The sequence below is a fragment of the Opisthocomus hoazin genome, chromosome 2 (genome assembly GCF_030867145.1).
Source record: "Opisthocomus hoazin isolate bOpiHoa1 chromosome 2, bOpiHoa1.hap1, whole genome shotgun sequence".
Lineage (NCBI taxonomy): Eukaryota > Metazoa > Chordata > Aves > Opisthocomiformes > Opisthocomidae > Opisthocomus > Opisthocomus hoazin.
In genome coordinates this window covers 57,964,554-57,987,069 of record NC_134415.1, presented here as the reverse complement: position 1 = coordinate 57,987,069, position 22,516 = coordinate 57,964,554, and the positions used below count along the sequence as shown (strand labels likewise).

Sequence of the window (22,516 nt, the reverse complement as noted above, 5' to 3'; positions counted from 1 at the left end):
ATGTTGCAGCTGTTTAGAACCTCCTTGTTGCTGTGCAGGTGCTCGGTTTACAGTTCTGTAAGTAGAGATGCAAAGAGCACGTGCTACCAGCTGCCGAATTCCCATCTGCATTGCAATTCCTACGGTGCTTGTGCAGTAAGGAAGAACTGTCGTGTGTCCTGACCATCCAAGCTAAACTTCAACCTTATATGTCGCTTGTATTTGTCAACGAAGGGGCCAGGGCTATGTTCATACAGTGGAAAGAACATTAATTTCCACATAGATGAAGGAGGAGTTTGTCTACAACTGTTTGAAGACTTGCTTCAACAGTTCCTCCTGTCTGTGCAGGCACCATCCCCACGCTAGAGTCTCAGCAGTTTCCCGTGGCAATCCCCACCCCCCTGTCACGTGTTTTCTTTCATTATGTTGCATTCGTAATTCAGATGCCTCTCTACCTCTCGCATTGCCTCTGTCTTGCTTGGTTATGTTATCATTGTGGTAGCTCTCTCATGGTACGGTCCTGGAAAGTGCTGCCTGGGGCTCCAGGGGTGTCCATCACTGCCACTCATCCCAGATCAGCAGAGTAGCTGCCCTGCTGGAGTGCTTATGGCTCCACACCTGCCCGAAGCACCCAGCCAGCTGTGACATATCCCCCGCTTCTGTCCTCCTGCCTTCCTCAGCTGGGTACCCCACAAGTGTTTGGGAGCCTCCTCGCTAATGACACTGAGCTTCAGGAAGTAAATGCAAAGTACAAATCCCCAAGGTGCTAAAACAAAAAATAAAATCACCAAAGAAAAAAAAAAAGGAAGTTTGAGCAGTGTCCTTGTTACCTGCTGCTGATGTATACCACGCTGCGCTGCTGGGTGGTGTCTTTTGGGGATTTTTGCAACGCAGTTCAGTGTTAGAAATGTTTTTTCTACCACTGCACTGCTGTCAGTTTAGTGAGACAGCTCTTGAGTTGCTCCTGTCACAGACCAGCTGTAAGGACAAGTATCTCAATAACTTAGAGATCTCGTTCAACTTACGATAATTGTTCCTTAAGGGAGGAGGCTGTGTGTGTGAGGAAATCCTAACTCTTCTCCCTCATTATAACAACTTAAGATGAACATGGATAATTCTGATCTCTCCAGTGATAACTGTGCTTAGTCTAATGCCACAACAACGAAAAGCTAAAAACCAAATAGCACCCTGTATCTGACACATTTGGCAAACTGCTGTTTTATGTAACTATAGATGCACACGTGAACACAGTCTAATCAACAATTTCAAAGTTTATTTGAAAAATGTTGACTGCACAAATCGGCGTGGGCAGACTGGGCCTACTTAACAACAGTAAGCCGGTACTTCTGTAGAGTTTTTTTCTTTTGAGACTTCACATAGTACTGGTGTCACAGATACAAAAAGCACGCTGTTTACAAGTGCTAACAATTTTTATGAGTGGAAGGGGCCATAGAAGAGTAAAGTGCTTGAAACAGAAATCTGCCTTTTTAATTTTTGTTTTGCATATATAAAATATCAAACTGCTCGAGTAACACAAATGTTTGGTAGTGATGTTTTCCTTGCAAGGCACACTCAACCCTAAGAGATCTGAAACCAGGCTGGGCAGCTTTGTTTAGGCTTGCAGGCACAGCTGATGTTTGTGGTACTCCTTCGTCCTTTTCTGAAGAATGGTGTCTGGAGACTTCAGGAGACCCTGAATTTCATCATCTCACTATTCAGGATAGTGACCTGGTTTATCTACAGGCGTGAAGGCAGCCAGCATCCTGTCCAAGGTGTGGAAAAGTGACTTCATAGAAGTTAAAACTAATGGTAGCCCTCGGGGTGGAAAGCTGTTTTATTCTGAAGCTTCTGAAAAGGCTGCATGTTTACAGAGAGGCACAGGGAAGTCAGCTTTGGGCCTCGGCCTGAGTGTCCCTTTACCAATTAATCAACTGACTGACTTCATTTGCTGGGTAGGAAGAACCCAAGGTATTAAGATCAAGTGCCAAATTTCAGGTCAACTAAAAACTTGTTTTTTAAAAAAACAGTAACTCCAAAGTAAACACGGTATTAAGTACATGCTTTCTCATCTAAGTTATTCTTCCTGTCTGGAACATCTGAAGGCAAGCTGATGGTAATCACAGGTACAAAGCTGACTTGATCCAGGAGAAGGATGCCTCTGAAAAGTAAGATTATCTGGCATTAGAAAACAATCCACAAAACAATTCTGTGTTCTAAAAATTACATTTATTCTTCAACTCCCCAAACTTAGTTTAAATCAATGCACCAAGTACATGCTGCCCTCATAACACCTCTTTTATGAAGCTAGAATGAAACCTTGATGGAAAACTGGTTCCAAAATGTACCAGCTGTGTTTTCAGAGGGGTCCCTTTGCCCAGTTTCTGCACCTGAAATACCAGCAGCGTGGGCTCTGTACGCTCAGTTTCACTGTAGCCTAAAACTGTCTGCCATTGGCAGCTGCTTTGTCACGCTTTTGCACCTCATTCTCTAAGACTAGCTAAAGCCTCTGGTTTTATCAGTGTCCTGCAGAATGTCATTAAAGACTTGAGATGAGGTCCTGACTGTGTCTTAAGACAGCATCATTCACCAGATGAGCCCTTCTGCTCATTCTTACTGGTTTACAATCACGAATTAAACCTTTAACACTTCTTACAGGACCACTTTATACAGGTAGCAAGAAAATGACTGTGTGATTTTTGATTTTGGTTGAGGTTTTGGGGGGTTTTTTTGTTTGTTTTTTTTAAAAAAGGTGGGAAGTACCATCCTTCTGGCAGAACAATTTCTTCCAGTGCTCTGACAAGCCACGCACAAGCCCCGCATTTTCCAGTTGGAAGAGAAATTACCCCAGGCTGGTTCCTCTGCTCTGTCCTGACCTCTGCTGTGGACAGGCCATCGGACACTTGGCTGAACAGTTTATGGGGATTAGACCTTTTTCCCCTAGCTCTCCTCAGTTCAAAGTTGCACACGTGGCAGTGTGAAGCTATTTGCTGCTGGAGGGTATTAAGTGTTTCTTCACTTTTTCTGCTCTAACAAGTTAGTTACAAGAAATACACCAATCTGACAGCACGCTTTGTGAAATGTCAGGGGGAAGCGTGTCTCCCCTGTCACTCCAGTTTCCAACCTTCCTGATCTTCCAACCCTTCATTTTGCTAGCTCTGCCAGGACTAAGGCCAATCGCATCCCTTGTGGACACACAAATGAACGGCGCTCAGGGCCATCCGCAAGCACAGCTGGTCAGCTGCATCTGAAGATGTCAGCTGTGCTTGTAGGTGGTGAAGCATGCTACGCTGTCAGTCACTTGTCCTGAAAGAACACATTGTTGGAAGGGCTAGGTCTTCTAGAACTGACTTGGGTTGCCTTAATATGTACATGCTTGCCCATTCCAGCACTACATCTGTCCTGATTTCTTAGCTTCCTTCTTTGAAAAATATTAGTGTTGCTGGTAAAACACCAACTGAGGAAAAAAGTTGTCTGTAGTCAATCAACTTTATTTATGCTCTTTTGCCACCAATACTAGCACCAGTTGTGATGGCTTGTAAGCTGCCTACATGGGTAGCTCCTCCTTGGACAATTCCTGTACAAATTTGCAAAGCCACATCTAAGGCGTTTCATAACTACTATAAGAACTCCAACATGGTAGAAGTATCAAAAGATTTAGACCTGTTGGAATTGTTTAGCTCTGGCTTCTAGCCTCCCCTCTTTGCGCTGTGTTAATGATGACTCACAATGTAGTCCTTAGAAGATTTAATAAAAACTTGGCAGTATGACAGCCAAGCTAAAGACATTTGCAATGAAAGATCTGCCCGTGTTCCGCTGAAATGTCTATGTGTCAAAAGGTCACCTGGAATGGAAAGTTACTGGCAGCCTTTTCACTGAATTGTTGCCATCATCTTCCTACAGAATGGGGCGGCTCTGGAAAGATTTTTTTAGTAAATGTTTTGCCTTCATCAGAGAAAAAATATAGCAACATTTACTTACTTGTTTTCACAGGAAGGGTAAATCACCTTTAAGACTTTGAGAATAAGAGCTGCTCCAACAACTCCAACTACCATAACTTCCATCAAACTAAAGAAGATGGGTAAAGATCGAAACCAGAACCTGCACAACCCTTTTCTCAAGTCTTCCACCCACTGGCACATCACCTACAACCAAAAGGTAAAAATAAAAAAGGTTGCAAAACGTAGCAAGTGCAGTTTTTGCAGCTACTGGTGAATCATGTTACATGGTGATAGTTTTAAATTTGTGTATGCTTAAACATCCATAAAAGCAGGATGGAACTGATTGGTGACTTGGACCTCTTTCTTTTACAAAGTTTGGAACAGGTGAAGGTTTAGTTCTCTGCTCATCCTAGCGGCGTTCCCTGAAAGGAGAGGCCACTTTGGAAAATAAAGGACACTTGAACAGAGCAGGTGAAGGGTGAGCACCTGGCCTCGGCGTTGAGAAGTTATGACACCCTGGCAGCGTACAGCAGGGAAAGGGTTACTGACAGCCCAGGAGAAGGGCAGCACCTCCTCTAGCCTATCTGTAACGTTCAGCCTGCTGCTTGGGCCCTCCTGTCTCAGCAGCAGGCTATCAGGCGTTTCTTTCAGCCACAGAGGAGGCCGTCTAGCCCAGCTCTACCTAATCTGGAACTGAAACTTCTCAAGCTGTTACTGGGTGAGACCAACGGCCCATCTCCCAGAGGGGTAAGCACTTGTCTCCAAGCCGAGTAAGAAAAACTGATGTAATTTAAAGCTAAACAACATCTGAAATTGTTATAAATACTTAGCTTGGTATAATCTAAATACCACAACTCACTGTCATGAAGTATCTGTGAGGTGAGAACACTGCAGGATTTAGAAACCCATTTCATTCCTGCTGGATTTGAAAAAAACAACCACCACAATTTCTCACTGCTAAGGGTTAATTTAGGAAATGGTTGGGGTGTTTTTAAGTTTTCTAGAGTATGTCTGTAAAAGTCTGTTCTTAGTAGTAGTTAGCTGTGGGTATTTAGACTTCTATGGAAGTCAGTTACTGTCAGACAACTCACACCGTATCAGTTTCTGGTCCTTAACAAATACAGGCAGCAAAACAGCACTCTGAGAAGGTTTAGTAGGAAGGGAAATTCTCTTTTCCAGAAATGAGTTATTACATACTGCGTTGCTTTTTTTTCAAATTAACCGTAAAAAATGTTATATACCTTCTTCCAGTCTTTAAATGGATATTGTGTTTGGTCTTTACATGAGGAAAACTCACTATCTAAGTACTAACAAATGCTGGGTTTGTTTGGTTGGTTCCGTAAATATCCCAAAGGAGGAAAACATACTGTTTGTATGTGTTTCTGTAGACAGTACTAAAAATGGGGAGGGAAGTCTGTTCTCTGAAACTGTAACACTGAATAACATTACAGAATCACAGAATGGTAGGGGTTGGAAGGGACCTCTGTGGGTCATCTAGTCCAACCCCCCTGCCGAAGCAGGGTCACCTACAGCAGGCTGCAGAGGACCTTGTCCAGGCGGGTCTTGAATATCTCCACAGAAGGAGACTCCACAACCTCCCTGGGCAGCCTGTTCCAGTGCTCCGTCACCCTCAGAGGGAAGAAGTTCCTCCTCATGTTCAGACGGAACTTCCTGTGCCTCAGTTTGTGCCCATTGCCCCTTGTCCTGTCGCTGGGCACCACTGAAAAGAGCTTGGCCCCATCCTCCTGACACCCACCCTTGAGATATTTGTAAGCATTTATTAGGTCCCCTCACAGCCTTCTCTTCTTCAGGCTAAACAAGCCCAGCTCCCTCAGCCTCTCCTTGTAGCACAGATGTTCCAGTCCCCTCACCATCCTTGTAGCCCTCCACTGGACTCTCTCCAGTAGCTCTTCATCCTTCTTGAACTGAGGAGCCCAGAACTGGACACAGTACTCCAGATGAGGCCTCACTAGGGCAGAGTAGAGGGGAAGGAGAACCTCCCTCGTCCTGCTGGCCACACTCTTCTTGATGCACCCCAGGATCCCATTGGCCGCCTTGGCAGCCAGGGCTCACTGCTGGCTCATGGTTAACCTGTCGTCCACCAGGACACCCAGGTCCCTCTCCTCAGAGCTGCTCTCCAGCAGGTCCACCCCAAGCCTGTACTGGTGCCTGGGGTTGTTCCTCCCCAGGTGCAGGACCCTGCATTTGCCTTTGTTGAACCTCACAGGTTCCCCTTTCAGCTCTCTCTGCAGCATGTCACTACAACTTTTCCTCCTAGAAATGTCACTAAGCCAAATGCATTTTATCTCTGGGGAACTGGGAGAAAAAAAAAGAGAGGGAGGGGAAAAAAAAACCTGCTTCACCTTTTTAGACCAGTTTCTAAAGGTATATACTAATAATTAAAAAAACCCAAACAAACAAACAACAAAACTACCTTGTAAGAAGATGGAGGTTTTATCCTAAGAGGAGTCTCCGGTAACTTTCCGGGTAATGTCTCTTCATCTACTGTAGTTTCTACTTGCCAGATGAGGTACTGACTGGTAGTTTGCAGTGGGTCTTGAATATCTGAAGAAGAAAAGCTAGATTTAGCGGGGGGCTTGCTTTTTGCTTGACTCGCTATTCAGGAAAACAAAGATAATGCTGCATTTCTATATTTATGGTACCGTTCTCACGCATTTACAGCAAGAACACAGAGGGATGACTTGGGTTTTTTTTGACTTGAGTGAACTTGATAAGAAGCAGAGGCAGTATTACAGTGCAGCCTTTAGCTGTGCCCTCAGCTGTAAATTTCAGCTGTTGCCAGATTAGGTGGTGATGAGCTAGATCAAAATATTTGTCTCCTATTAAATCCTTAGGAGTTTTTGATTAAACAAAACTGAAATAAGATTAAGGCATCAGATAACTTCTCTTGCTTTTAAGTTACCCAAGCTTAGTAACAGAAAACTGTTCTCTGGTTTGGAAGTGATCAAGACAGGTGTTTACTCTCCAGTATTCTCTTTCAGTCTCAGGAAAAAGTAGTAGCTTTAGAGAAATTTCCCTCATAGCACTGAGAAAGAAATTTATTCCTGTGAGATGCCTGGGTTGCAGATTTACAAGTACCAAGTGCTTCAAAGGCGAACAGATTTGAAAATAAACAAACAAAATACCTGGAATGTAGAAGAGTTTAGTTTAGGTGTTTAAAAAGGACCAAAACCCAAACCACATAAAACAAAACACTCCCCTGTTAATGAATAAACTGTTTCACTACGTAAAACACAGCAATAATGAAGTTCTTTCACCCTTGTAAAGCAATACATCCACTATGGATAAAAATATTATGTCACAGCTAAAAGAGATACCTTTTCCTGAGAGGTTGGGAAGTGTAAATAACATGTCGTTGTCCCTTGGGATAGAATACAGCATGCTCTCTTTCAAAGGGACGGTGTAGTTTGAGTGTCTAAGTACTCTCAGGTCCTTTACTAAAATATCTATTTCTGTTACTTCTTCCTGCTGAACCTACAAGAGATGCAAACGTGTTGATATTGGTGAGTTTAAGAGTGAAGTAGGCTGGCAGAGAAACCCAACATCACAGAAAACTCCAATCCATTAAGATTTAGATCTAGGGATGTTATAACATGAACTACTATTCTTTGTTTTCACTTACCACACTTCTACACACTTATAGAGATATAGACACACAGAAATATATACAGACATATAGAAAACATGCTGAACAGACTCGGTCTCTCTCTCCCTGCAAAAGCATGTGGCAGTCATGCCATGGGCTCATTACGATCCTCGTTCAGGGAAGCATTTTGGAGCATGGAAAACTCCAGTAGGTAATGAAAGAGCACTTGCGAACACTGAAAGTGTTGCTGAGGCAAGACTGAGGCTGCCGCTTTTGCAATAATGTTACTTTTCTTCAACAACTGAAAGAACAGTTTTCTTCCTCCTCCTCCTCCAGTGATGCGCTGGACCCATTTCATCTAATAATCACTGCAGGCATCGCTTATATAGAACACCTTCAGCATAACCCCTACTAACATGAATAACTGCACTGTGAGGCCAAGAACTGACCGAAATCCAGAGTGTTTGTGACCATAATTATAACTGCTACATAGAAATATAACTACAAAAGAGGAATGCAGCATGTGATCGTTTCACTGATGCTTTCAGAGCCATAGGCCAATCAGTCTCCTTTTGCTTCAAACATGCGCAGAACAATGCAGTGAAACAGATGATCGTTACTGTCAGCGGATAACTAATGAGAAAGGTTGAAAGCTTTTGACTTAAAGGACCAATTAAGGAAACAGCATTAGCTTTCTCGTTGCCCTTGCCAGCTCCCTGTGAAAATCTGAAATGTGTTGTGATGTCTAGTTTGAGATCTGAAATCCAACACCACTATTGGGTAACAACTGAATCAATCCAGGACATATTAGCCTCCTAACAGTGGGATAAACACGTCAGAAGAAAAGCTTCAAACCTCCCAGTGGGATTTTTCATTAACACAGTAAAATCTTGACATGATGCAGATCCCTGTAAAAAATACTACATGCTGAGCATGCAATTAATTAAGGATCAATGGTATTATCATCATTCTCCTTTAAGAAAAAAGGCAGCAGAACATAAACCAGCTTCAAAAGAGCCTGGCCACATGTAAGATGCAGACATGTACTGAAACAAAAATTTGACACTTCTGCTGACTTCAGCAGCTGCTTCTTCTCTCCAGAACTTCTCTGATTGGAAAAATAAGTATACCTTATAGGGGGTTTTGAGAACTCAATTCTGCACAATTCAGTCTCATCTAGAATTGTAACCCCTCACATTCACTGATATTTGTGCAAATACAGTTAGAATTTGTGGGTTTTTTCCTGTTCATCTCAAAATCCATGCTCATTATCACGATTTTTATTCAAATTACTTAATTATCTTACATATAAAATATTCCAAGGCTAAGCTCTCAGGTGTTGTGGGCTTTCACAACAAGACCACCTGCCATAAGAGTTTGCTGCTGCAAGCTGTTCCCCATGCTACATGCTTAAAATGCTTTGTTAGCTTGGAATAAACAATGGGGAAAACCTCAGAATGAGCCCATGCCCATTTTATGAATTTTGTACCTTATTTTGTAAATGAAGTATTGCTTGTGAGTCTGACTTGCTTGCATAAATGCATGTGTTGAAAGAGCATGTGACAGAGTTAACAGTATTCTAACAAACTTAAGGGAAAGTCATCCAATGCTAATTATTAAAATAAGACTAGAAGCATTAAAACTTCAAGTCTCCTCATGAAACACCCTTGCTACTACACAGGCAACTTAGGTTGGTATTACCTCCCTCAGTACTGTGCTAGCTAGCATTAGATTATGTACTTTGTGCTCCAGTCTAGCCAAGATACACGTAAACCTTTTAATCCTTGTTAACTACTTGCCTCTCCTAGATTAAAAACAAGCAGAGTGTTGGGGCTGGGTTTTTTTACCTGTTTTCCATCAATTTCTGTCACTTCTTCCTGAATGACAATCAGCTGCAAATCAGAACTGGATGCCAAAGGCCACTTGTGAACCATGATGCGAACACTTACGGTGCCCAGGCGCTGCTGATCTGGTAAGTGATCCAGGTTTCCGTTCTCCACTGTTGACAGACAACGTCACGGTTTTCAAAGAGAAACCACCCCAAGCATAAGGCAGTATACAGCCATGGGACAAACAGCTGCAGCTCTGACACAGATGCCCCTGCACGCGAAGCATCTGAACGGAGAAGTCATTACAGCTACAGAGGACCACCAGCATCAAACCAGAGATGCCGGAACAGTGGTACTGGAGTCTGTACTATGCTGATGCCCTTAACGCGTCCAGTAAGTGCTGTTATCAGCAGTAGTAATCTGGGCAACAGGTAAAACAGATGCTGTGATTTCTTTTACCAGTGTATCACCAGCTCAAACTCGGAGCAGGTCTCATGACGTAACAGAGCAGACAACAGCAGCACTGTAGGATCCCCGGACTGAGGGGGCTTGCAAACAATGTTGCATCCCAGCCTTTGAGGTTTGCATTTAAGCACTCCTAAGCAGCGCTCTTTGGCTTCACTACTGCTGCGTTCTTGGTTTAGTTGTCCAAAGGAGTTCATAGGTGGATGGCTGGGCTGTGGTACTACTCTTGTGTAAACATCCTGATTCATACAGCATTTCCCTTCCTCCCAATACAGAAACAAATATGTTCTTTTCCACGCATGCTGCATACGCTACTCGTGATGAGCGCCAGTTCCCTCATACACTTTTTCTCTGCCCCCCTGCCCTGTTTTCATATGTGACCATGACACCACAAACTCTCTTCCTACCCAATAACTTTCAGCTATTTCAACTACCTAATACTCTACAAGTACACAGAGAGCTGCCTTTCCACCCTCGGTGTTTTCGCACAGGGTTAGTATCCTTTTCCCAACTACCCTGCCTCTACTACAGGTGAGGGCACGCTGGAACTGAAGTGCTGCAGAAGTGCAAGAGCGGAGGTGACAGATCTCTCCGGCACACAAGACAGCGAGGTACCTGAACTGCAACTGAGCTGGGCCCTGTTGCGATGTCACTAGCACTGGCTGTCACTTGGCGTGCTGAGCCCAAGAGGCAGCGTGGGGGGGGAATGTCGGGCTAGTGTCCTTCAGTTACACAGTAACAGCTCCGTGTGCTCATCACTTTTATGCTGTGACCCCTTTACTCAAAAAGCTATTTTGTTTATTTTAAATATAGAAAAATACTTTTTGGCATCATTTAGCAATATATTCCATTGCAAAAATAATCAGCAGTAGGAGAGAAAGAGGTTAGAAAGAAAGAGAAAGGTTCCCTATAGGTGTGAGCCAGTGCACTGACCTGGTTGCTGAATGTCTTCTGACTTACAGCAGCAAGCATACACTGAAGGACCAAAGCCTGAAAGATGCCAAGCAGCTGAAGCTCCCTTTGGTCCCAACATTTCATGTGTCAGGCTGCTCAATCGCCACTACATTCAACAGGAGTGAAAGACACTCGTGCTTCCAAAACTGGCGTTTGTGGGAACTTCAAGTGGGGACAGAGGTGCCAGGCATGATCTGACAACAGTGTCAAGACAATATCATTCAGGAGACTTGGTCTCTAATATTCAAGAGCATGAATATTTGGCTCAAGTTTGTTTTTTACATATGTTCAGGAGTACTTCTCCCCTCTGTTAACAGGTAACAAGTATCTCAATACTCCTTTAGCATTTTACAAACAATACCTGAATATGTTGTCAAGGATTTAGTAAGTAAATAGTATAAACACTACTTTGCAGATTAACAGAGAGAGGGACTGCGCTGAGGACTCAGACCCAAACATGGAGATAGAGAGTTCCAGGTTCCTAGCTCCCAGGTCAAATCAGTATTTTTCTCACTGTTTCAGATTCATATTCATGATTGTAGTCACTGCAAGCTATACAACTATAATTTGGGAAATTATTAGGAACTAGAGTGCTCAGTATCTTTCAGAATTAGTCAATAAAGTCATATCTATTTTTCTGGAATCAATTATATTGCAAGTAAATGACAATTTGCCATATTTTTCTACCCTAGGATAGAAAAAATAGAAGCAACAGGAATAAAACTGTCCCAAAAAGAGAGAAATTAATTACCGCTCACCCTCTCCAGAAAAGAAATAGTGTCAAATTAATAATTGATCATGCTTAGGAAGGAAGGGTTCAAGAAACAAGATCATGGCTCAGAGAAGCAATTTAGAAAAAGCATTAGTACTGTCTGATTGTAAGGAGGGGATGGCCTCAGAACCAAGCTAGAGACTGACTGCAGCTGATACGTCAAGAGATCATTCTGAATACAACAGAAGCTTAAATCAAATGGGCATAATGGCTCTTGTTTAATTAATTATACAGTATGCTTTGTTTATCTCAATAAAATCACAGCACTTTCTGGTCTTTCACAAAAGGTACAGCATTGAATCGGTGGAAAAAACAGCAGTTTCAAGATAATCTGAAGTCATTAACCACTGCAGGACACTAGCAAAACTGCAGTTATTATTTGTGTTATAATATCCTATCCAGCAGAAACTTGTTTGTCTAATAGACACAGAAATGAGACAATTAAAATGTCTTCCTTACAACAATTCATACTTTTGTTATTGAATCTCTTTTTGGATATATGCCAGGCAACCTAGAGACACAGCCGTTAGCAGGGTGGAGCTGCATCCTTCTGTTTATATTGCGCAGCTTGTAGTGCAAAACATTGTTTTGAAAAGACAGGCAGAGTCTGGATTTCAGATTAGATCATTTACATATAAGCATGTGAACGTGACTTGAGAACAAGGCAGTAAGATTTTTTTTTTTCCCCACCCATTTTAGTAGCAAAATTATCCTACCTTGGGAAATTATTTGCTTCTGTAATGCTCAGTTATGTGGAATATGAGAACATGTAGTCATTGTAAGCTTTGTTTGCTAGATAACAGGGAAGCCAAATACCCGTGGGGGAGGGGGGAGGGGGGGGGGGGGGGGAAGAGTACTTACATATTACTGTTTGACATGTTATGTGGGCAACGCCGCTTTTCATAGGAAAATCATTTAGATATACCTGTCCTTTAACATAGGTGATATTAAAAACAACCTAAAAGAAAGACAGACAGAATGAGCGCGTGGTTCCTGGCCCTATGCTACACTTCTGTTCTCAGAGGAACACACTTTGTACTGGCTGATGTCAGACAAAACAATATATTTGCATCCACATGCAGACTTTGTTTCACTGCAAGTTAATTCATTGAATAAACAGAAAAACTGGACAAACCTGCCCTTTGTGAAATTCTCCATTGGTTTTCAACATCATAACATTGACTTTGATTGTTTCCTGGAAAACAACAGTGAGAAGAGACGTAAGTTTCTGAGGAAACACATAAGACACTGCAGGCCCCAGGCAGCTTTCAGACGCTGTCCTGACAGAATGACAACATACAATCCCTGGAGCACATTCCCAGGCTTTCTATCCAGCAGACAGAAGAAAGAGGAATATGCTTACTTGTTTCATGTAAGGGTTGAGGATTTTTTTCCCCTCTTTATTAAAAAGATTGATGAAAAAGAATGACAGCTACATCCCCTTATGTATAAAGGTGTTTTTTTAAATAAAGATAAAATAATACTCAAGAGAAATTCTCATGAAAACTTGTTTTGCATGGATATCACAGAAAAGAAGTCTCTCATATTAGCTGAAAAATAATAGACAATACAAGGTAAAAATCAGATTCTCTGTAAATGTTTTTTAAGCGCTCCACTTGGTCTTCACAGTGAAGTGTAATTTAATACTTGTTAGCCTGTACTAAAGAACACTCAGTTTTGTCAGTGTGAGTAATAATCCTGTTTCTTTTCTTTGGTTATCATCCTAAAATTATGCCACAAGGGACACCTCCAAACTCACAGCGAATGGGCTTTGCTTCCTTCTTTCAAACCCTAATTGCTGGGGACTTACTCATTTCACCCTTGTAGTTTCAGGGGATTTCTGTCGATGGGACCTTGAATCTCCCAGGCCTGCCCCCAACAAAACCTGCATACAAAAGCCAAAATTTTCTTGGACACAGCCAAAAGTAATGATTGCCACACTGCTTTCCTGAGTCACTTCTTCGAAAATAAGGTTACGCTCCCTGTTTGACTTCTGGGAGCCTTTAATGATTCTAATCAGTTTCATTTTCCTCTGGAAAACTTCTCCATACCTTCAGCATCTTCTTTAGCTCTGTGTTTGAGTGAAGACTTCACAACAGCTAAAAAGTGACTCACATCTCATTAAAAAGTTGAACTTCCTCAGGATTTAAAATAAATATTTAAATACATTAAAAGGCTTTTTGATTGGGATTTTTATAAAGTACTAAATTTTCAGCAAGAAAGTACTTGAAAGATAAGCTGCCTCACATAATATAGTCCCAATTCATGAACAGAGAGCTTCTGATGTGTGACTATAATGTAAAAAAAATCCTTAAAACAATGGGTGTTAATCAGTATACGCAGGCAACCAGGGCTGACAAAAATAAAAACCAAGATCCAAATCTGATTCAGCAGAAATCTGGCATCATGAGAAGCACGACTTAAAAACTAACAAAGATGGCCTTTTGGTTGGAAATGATTTGTTATTGATGCTTCTGACGCATTCGTCAAATCGGTAGGAAAACTCTCTGGCCACTGAGACTACAGAGAAATCTCCTTCTCAATGCCCCTTCTAGCAAACAGGTGTTGATACCGACTTTTCTTCAAAACTTAAATCCTAGCTATTCAAAGGAAATGAAAACTACTAATTTACTTAGAGAACTGGAAGTCTATAACTGAAAATATAAACCAGACTGATAATATGATCATAGGGTGTAATCTATTCTGTCATCCTATAATTTCCTCAAACCACTTATTTTCTTCTCTGCTGAACTTTTAGCTCTTTTAGCTCTAGCATTCAGAGCTGTACGTCTTTTACACCCTCAAACTGCTTAACAGATTGCCAAAACCTTGTGTCACTACTTCTTACGCTTTTCTGTTTTCTGGGAATTCAGAGGGCTCAAAAGATGTTTTTTTCCAGAGTGTCTTAACAGTCCATTGGTTTTTAAGCCTCAAATGAAATCTGAGTTCTTCTACACAGAAAGTATTTTGCAATCTTTTTTCAACATCTCCAAAGTGACTCAGTGAAATTACATGAAAAGGGAAATGACTGATAGACTGTGACTGCTGAAAAAAAGGAAAATCCCCCCCTACTTTTTACTTTTTTAATCAAATGCTTTGAAAATGAAGAGCACAGGGCAAGATTTGTATATGCACAAATTGACATACGTAAGTGATTATTAATTTTCTTCAAAAGAGCTGTCAATTCTATTGACGTAGTATCCACAAGCACTGTCAAGAGTTCTGGTACAGACTTAAAACTTGCACTTCAAGAACATTACATATTTAAGAAATTAAAATATTTCAGTGGATCACTTCCGTGCTGTCAAAGTTACAAAAGCTGGATCATAGCTTGCAGACAAATAACACAGCTTAACCGCTTGCTGCCTCTGCCACTGAAAGAGAGAGCGTAGATCTCTCCCACACATCATCCTTCCCTCTCATTTAGGCCAAGTCAGTGAGCCAATTTAGCTCATTAAATTGGCAGGAAAACTTTCCCTTTTTTTGCCAGACTGTTTTTCAGTCAGTTGAACAAGCAAGGAAGAGCCAGACAAGCATAAGAGATGCAAGAACGCAGCTGGGAGGAGGGAACTGGGCTACTTGTGATGGCCACAGGCTGTTGGATTGGCTCTGCTGCACGGTCTGCCTGTCCTCGCAGCATCTCCTTAGGAGTTGCCCGTCCTCACCATCATCTCAGGAGATGGTGGTGCATCTCCTCAATGGCACAGGTTCACAAAGCTATTCAGTAACTTTGAGCAACGATTAATGCTCCGCTACTGCAGCAGCACCATGACCCTTGCAATTTTGTGTTCACAAGCAACGGAGAACTCATATTCTTGCCATTCCCGTGAACAGTCTGTTCACACCCAGATCCAACAAATTCTGCTGATAACTTCCCATATTCTGTACATCCTTTCTCCTGAGTTGTCATGTGTTCTTATTTTGCCTCTTCACTAAGCAGTCTCACAAGACTTGATGTCAGTCTTGCTAAGAAACATTTCAAATAGATCTCAAAGTTTTAGTGCTAAAAATTAATCAGTTTTCAATTGTTCTCGCTCCAAATGCTCCTGAACTGATACAGAAACATCTCAAGGACCAGAGGAAGACCAACTTTTCCAGAGTCAGAATCAACTATATCGATGTCATTCCTAACAGACATATTCTTAAAGCTCTCCAGTGATGTCCAAGAATTTCACGCTCCCCTCAACTATTTACATTAGTACTTAGCTACCTTTAACGCTGGAAGTTTTCCTAATGTCTAACCTGAGGTTTCCTTGCTGAAATTTATGAATGGGTCGTTTGTTACTCTTCACAATGTCTTCCCACGGAAAATAAGAAGTCTCAAACTCAGTCTTCCTGATTTTATGCTAATTCTCCCAGCTCACGTAATCCTTCTTTTGAGGCGAGTTCCTCACTGCTGTCTTCCCATGGCTTCCCCCTGGTCTTTCCTGCAGCGCCGCACACCAAACCCAACAGGTCCTGCTGTGGCCAATCTTCCTGTCCCTACACACCCCACACCGAAACCTACACGAGGGCAAGACCCACCAGGTGCATAGAATCACAGAATCATAGGTTGGAAAAGACCTCTAAGATCATCCAGTCCAACCATCCACCCAAGACCACCATGCCTGCTAAACCATATCCTGAAGTGCCACATCTACACGTTTTTTAAACACCTCCAGGGATGGGGACTCCACCACCTCCCTGGGCAGCCTGTTCCAGTGCCTGACCAATGCATGCCAAACGCAATGCAAAGCCGGGCAGTAGGGCTGGGGGAAAGAGGAAGGGGTTATGGGAAGCAGCTCACAGGAGGGCAGAGCAGCATCCCAGCTGACCCACTTGCACCCACAGCAGGGGATGGGGGATGCACAGCCCTCCCCCCGTTAACACAAGCCTGGTTCGTACCCCCTTGGTATCTGCTCGTAAGTGCTCAAGAGCCATACGTTGTTAATGCTTGTAAACTGGGAGGGAAACAGACTGGGCAGGCCCAGAGATCTTGCACCATGCTTTCATGATGAAATGCCTGGCCAGACAAGCCATACTTGCTAGAAAGTGCTCCAGTGGTAACTCAAATACCCATCTTTCCAGTCCTAGGGGTGAAGACTCAAAGACTTATGAAACATCCTTTAATTTCAACAGAGAAAATACTTTTTTATGTTATCATAATAAAACTCACTACTTAGAGAAAAAAAAAAGAAGTGTTTTATAGGTAAGTCTTATGGCTACAGACTTAAGTATAAAGAAAAGTAAATTACCCCACGTCACTTATTTTGCTTATCAAAAGCACAGTAAGCCACTCCGGTAGTAACAAAGTCACTGAGAGGAGGACAGGGTCCGCTGCGGTAATCCATAACATTGCACTGTCAAGTTCTGGAGAAGCCTGAACTGGAGGTATAAAACTTGTTTCTATAACTTACAATACACTTTTCAGTATTAACAATATCATGAAAGGTCACATAAATTTCAGACAGTGCTGAATTTAAAAGGTACCGAATTCACTGGAATATTTGAGAAAGCCGCACTTTTGACAGCGCCAGAATCAAAGGAGAGCCCCAAGAAGCAACGCAGGTCCCTAGGAATCAGGCTGTGCTTTCAGCGTACCACTGACACCCATGCCATCACTCACAGCACCTTCTCCCTTCCTGTGCCGGGGAATGCCTTCGCACAGAACTCTCCCATTTACGCTAAAGACGGTTCTGTCGCTCTTAATGCTGTTACAGGATGTGGATGTCTCTCCTGAGTTTTCCTACAGTTTCTCATCACTGTTTTAGGGCTCCAGCAGCGAGATTTACAGTGGTAATAGCCACAGTACCTGTGAGGAGGACAGCACTTCTACCACAAATGTATGCCACTCTGCTCTAGGACAGCGAGGCAACAGCAGTAACCATGTAGCAACACACATTACTGAGAACTAGTGAATGTTTGTGAACTTGGATCAATAAAGATGAGCAGGTAGCCATCACTTTCTAATCCTTTGTCTTTCCCCTTGTGCTGCAGCAGAACCCAGGAGTGTTAACTGGGGCAGTGTAATCGCAGTAGTAGCAGAAAAGCAAGGTGGGGAAAGATGGCAGCAAAGCATATAAAGCCTCCGGCATAAGCTAAGAGGGAATATTCATTAATTCTTAAAGACTCCCCATACCAATGCCACGCAAGACTACCGAGAACATTTCACCTAATCTTTGCCTTTTATGAAAAATGCCGCACAAGACAAAGCTGCTGGGTCTAATCACGCGGGAACTTCAAACAGATCTGATTACAGCACCACGGAGAAACTGCTCCCGCGGGCAGTGGGTACCTGACAGGGCGCACCGCGCAGTTGCTCCCCGTTCAGGGTAGCCCTTACATTCTATACGACCGCATTAGCCACACAAGCCCCATCCGGATTCAGCCGCTAGCAGCCAGCCCGCTTGAAGCACGGCTGCTCCCCACTGCGGCTCCCTGAACAAGGCCCTTTCGGCGCTCGAAGGCCGGCGGGAAGCAGGGCGGGCGGCACCGGAGCAGACGGCGTAGCGCCTTGCAAGAGGGCCACTGCACAGAGACTTGGAAGACAGACAGCCCCCTCGCAGCCACTACGCAGGCACTGTCGGGATATCCTGTTCGCGAGAGGAAAATACCGAGTCCAGTGAAGGTTGCCAAACAGATAAGAAATAGACAAAACTAATAACTTGTTTCTACATTTGGAAAGAGATTATGGGAAAAAAAAACCCCAAAAGTGTTCGAACAGGTAAACAAAACTACCACCCGAACTCACACCGTTTGAGTCCCGGCACTCGCATGGACAACTGGCTCCTCCAAATAGTGGAACTGTGTATTTGCAGTCCAGGGCTCTGCGCTTCTCATAATTCTTTCATCAGACTCAAAACAGAGCTATGTTGTAGGGGGAGTCTTAACTGCACTCAGGCATAACTGAGTTAATAATTAATCATGGTACAAGTTTGACGTGATGAGTCTGACTTCACAAGTTTGCAGGATGATAATCAGCCCCTCACATTTTAGAAAATTTTAGTACAAAATCTTCTCTGACAAGGTTCAGTGTTATTAAACTGCATGACAATATTTAGGATAAGATAATGAAATCCAGTATTTGCTTCAGTAACTGAAGCTGAACTATCTTTGTTAATACAAAAATCTAACACGATGCTTTTGCTAGTTTTGTTTTCTGAATGAGCACACATATTCCTTCCTTGCTTGACAACGATTCTTAGTATAATATTGCTTAATCTTTCCTTTGCCCTGCACATGTTGCTAGAATTAATCGCCTTTGCTTTCTCCCTACTGAATCAACACATCCTATGAATATTTTATATGGAGTTTTATAGCTGAATACTTAAGTCTCACATCACTGGGACATGGTTGCATCATACTGCTTGAATTTAATAAAAAATACATGGAAGGATGATGTCAGATCTTTTAAGCATAAAGTTCAGAACATGCCAGGCTGCCAGTAGAGAAATTGGCATAAAGCCATGAAAGAAACATTTCAGCATGTCACTATTGACAAGTTTCTTCTTTGATTAAAATACATTACACCCACTGCATATGTACTCAAGATTACTTTCTTCCGTTGTGAAATAATCCATCCACACAAAGGCTTCTTGCAGCCAACAAATAATGTGAAAACAATGTTTTTCAGGCAACTGAACTAAAAAAAGTCTGGCATGCAAGTAAGCCGTTCAGAAAGAGCACTGCTAAACCTAAATTATCAAGAGGCAGAGTAAGCAAACAACACAGCATTAGCATTCAGCCCACTGTGCTTTTAGCCAGTTCCTATCAGCACATTAAAAAAATACTCTAAAACACAAAACCTAATTCTTGACCTTGCACCAGAAAAATACGTTACTTTAATGCAAAGGTCGGTTGTCTTGTTGCATCATTCCCTGCCTTTTTTTTTAATTTTCTCTCATATCAATTAACCCATAATCCAGATTTGCTCATAAAAATTTCAGGAGGAGAAAGAAAAACCAAAACACACATGCTAATGTTTAAAAAGAAAAAAAAAAAAAAAAAGGCCCAGATTTCAAAACAGCTTATTTAAGAAATCACAAGTATTGCACAACAACAGAGGCGTTGACATTCCGGAGATGAACAAAAGCATTTCAGCCTTACAAAACGTTATTCCAATGCGTCAAGGTTTTTCCTCAGTCCTTCCACTATGGTTTCTGTAACATCATGGCCATCAGCTTGGAGGTAAGCTTCCATACCATGCACAAGAAATACAAAATGTGACGCTATCAGTAGTACGTTGCCTGGGGGCTCACAGAACCGTAGAGGGCACAGTCGTGGTAGCCAGTCAAAGACAAGCCGACCATGTTGACGCTGCCTGCTCCCAACCCGTCTGCAGTCCCAAGCCATTCTGCGGAAATACCACAATTATTCAGACCAAATCGTCTATGTTAAGTTCGTGGCTTCTGAAGCCAACCTGACAGCACGGCATTCCCGCTCTGCCTATTCCCACCACCTAGGGACTTCTGTTCCTGTCAGGCCACCATAAGCCAGCTCATGCTCAAGAACCAGCAATTCTTCTACTCAAAACTTGCTCAAGATGTGTTGTTCCTTCTACATCAAAAAATGATCCTGTACGAACAAAAAGAAACAATGCAGGAGGAAACACACGTTTTTAATTATTTAAGTTTGAGATTTAAAAAGAAAAAACACTAAGTAAGAATTAGTATGTTCCCTTTTTGATGCTTCAAAGAGCTTTTCTGCATATAGTTATGCCATCACACCAGTATATAGCTAAAAAAGTGCAGACGCTTCCAGCTACCAAAAACTGAGCTGCCCGACCACCTAAGCTGTACAGCACAAATGGACAAACCCAATCCCACAAACAGCACAGCTACGCCCACAAGGCAACTACAACCCAGTTGCTAAGTCATGCCTTACTAGCACTCTAAAACATACCTATTCTATTTCTGAGCCCAAGCCCGCTTCCACGGGACCCACTCCGGCACCCTGCGCCGTGCTCGCTCACGCTCTGGGATCCAAAGACAGCACGTGGAGATGCGCCTCCACGTCTTGCACAACTGCCAGCTGTGACAAACAGCTGCAATGCTATCAAGATGAAGTTTTGATGTCAAAGGACGACAGTTTCTAGGGAGAAGGTGAGCAAGAGCATGAGTTTATATTCCATCGTCACTTCGTGTGCCTTCCAGCAAATTCAAGCTAGCACTCCCTTTCTCAGAGGGATAAGCGAAGCACCTGAGGACTGAGCGCTCTTGAGAGCGCCTGACTTCAAGCACAGATGCACTTCTATAGGAGTCTGCAGATCGAGATCCCCGTTTTGAAATCAGAGCTAAGCAGATCTCTCTTCAAACATTCACCCAGAGCAGCAGAAACCAGGATGTGAGCCCAGGAATCCTGCTTTGCAGCACAGGGTGTGCCAGTTCTGGGCCTCTGTCAGGCTCTCTTGGAAGGACTTGACTTAAAAAACCACCAAACTGTGGAGGAAAAAAACCGTCTTAAATCTGCTCCCATGACAGCAACTTCACATTGGCTAGACAGGCGACTACAAACCCAACACACCTCTCCCCTCTTTGTGATCACACACTTCGGCGATCACGATAATAACAGTTAGAGGATGTATTTAGTCATGATTCAAGTACAGATAGAAGTACCCGGGTCTCGTCTGTAGTTCCGGAGGTCAAAGCTCACCAGTGCCACAGCACAGCTTTTTATTCCCATTGAGATTATCTCCTAAGCAGTACTCCAAAAATTCCGTCCACCCTTTAAAAAGCCACCGAATTTAATTTAAAACTAATCTTACCAAGGCCCAGCATAGCTACAGGAATGGAAGAGCAGGCGGCACGATGCCCTGTCACGTACCAATACATCGAACACCGTTTCTTGGTTCACAAGCACAGAAATCACTGGGAGCCAACGGGGCCCCAGCTAATGCATGGTGGGACTCTATAGCACCGAACCGTCCAGGTGTGGGTAGAGAAGCGTAAAAACACCACATAAATACACCTGCATCGGACAGAAGGAACGGTCTCCCCCTTCTCAACCTGTCAGACGCTTGTTTCGGCATATCAAGTGCTGCAGAAGACTCCTTCCGGGGGGGGGGGGGGGGGCACAGCACGCTCGGTCACCGAGCTCGGGGCAGCTGCACAGTTTTGCCCTCTCGTCCCGCTTTCGCCCCCTCAGACGGAGCCGTACCGGAGCCGCAGGTCAGGCGCTACGGGCAGCGGCCTGGGCCCTCGGGCTGCCAAGCGCTCCCGCCCGGCACGCCGCCCGCCGCCGCCTCCGGTGCCGCCGCCCGCCCGGGCCAGCCCGCGGCCCAGGCCACCGCGGCCAGCAGCGCCCGGCGGGCCCGGCTGCCCCCTCGCAGGCAGCGGGACAGGCGCTGGCCCCGGCCCCGTCCCGTCGCGGTCCCCGCCCCGGTGGCGGTCGGTACCTGTCCCAGCCGCAGCGGCGCGGCCGGGCCCAGCAGCGCGGCGGCCAGCAGCGGCGGCAGCAGCGGCAGCAGCAGCAGCTCTCTCCGTCCCAGCGCCGCCTCCATCTTGCGACCCGGGAATCGGAACAAAGTGAAACATCAACAAGCGGCGGCGGCGGCGGCGGCGGGGCGGGGCCGGGGGGCGGTGGGAGGGGGCCGGGCCGGGAGCAGAGCCCAGCCCGCCTCAAGGCAGGCTTCTGCACCGCAATCGGGGGGGCCGCCGGGCGGGAAGGTGAAGGTGAGGAGAGCTGGAGAAAACGGGGGGAGGCTCCGCAGCGGCTGTCAAAACGCCGGAGGTCTCTGGCAAAGAGCAGGGGAAAGAAGGCGCGTCTCGGGGGCCTGGGTGGAGGCGGAGGTGCCTCGCTGGCGGGGAGGGAGGGGGGGAGCCGCTGTCCGCCGGCGCGCAGCTCTCCGGCGCTGGGGGGGGCGGACGCCTCACCAGCGGCCGGTCTGGGGAGGCTCGGGCGCGACCGCGGCAGGGCAGTGCGTCAGGTGTCCTGCTGAAGCAACCCGCAGCCTGATTTCAGGTTCCTCCGTGACCGCCCCGTGGCTGACAGCGAA

The 22,516-nt window shown here is 44.3% G+C and overlaps 1 protein-coding gene across 2 annotated transcripts; it reads right to left on the bottom strand.

Moving 5' to 3' along the window:
• Positions 1-1,245: 1,245 nt before the first annotated feature.
• On the bottom strand, positions 1,246-22,095 carry GINM1 (glycosylated integral membrane protein 1). Of its 2 annotated transcripts, none has more exons than XM_075413770.1 (8): positions 18,277-21,576; positions 12,680-12,739; positions 12,406-12,502; positions 9,372-9,523; positions 7,256-7,412; positions 6,352-6,482; positions 3,958-4,121; positions 1,246-2,137 (listed from the first exon to the last, which is right to left on the bottom strand). In XM_075413770.1, the coding sequence occupies exons 1-8, from the start codon at positions 18,361-18,363 to the stop codon at positions 2,029-2,031; spliced, it is 957 nt and encodes a 318-aa protein (XP_075269885.1). In that variant the 5' UTR covers positions 18,364-21,576; the 3' UTR covers positions 1,246-2,028. The 2 variants fall into 2 exon arrangements, with proteins under 2 accessions (XP_075269885.1, XP_075269884.1); XM_075413769.1 differs by lacking the exon at positions 18,277-21,576 and adding an exon at positions 21,917-22,095 and having other exon boundaries at positions 1,247-2,137.
• Between the last annotated feature and the right edge of the window lie 421 nt (positions 22,096-22,516).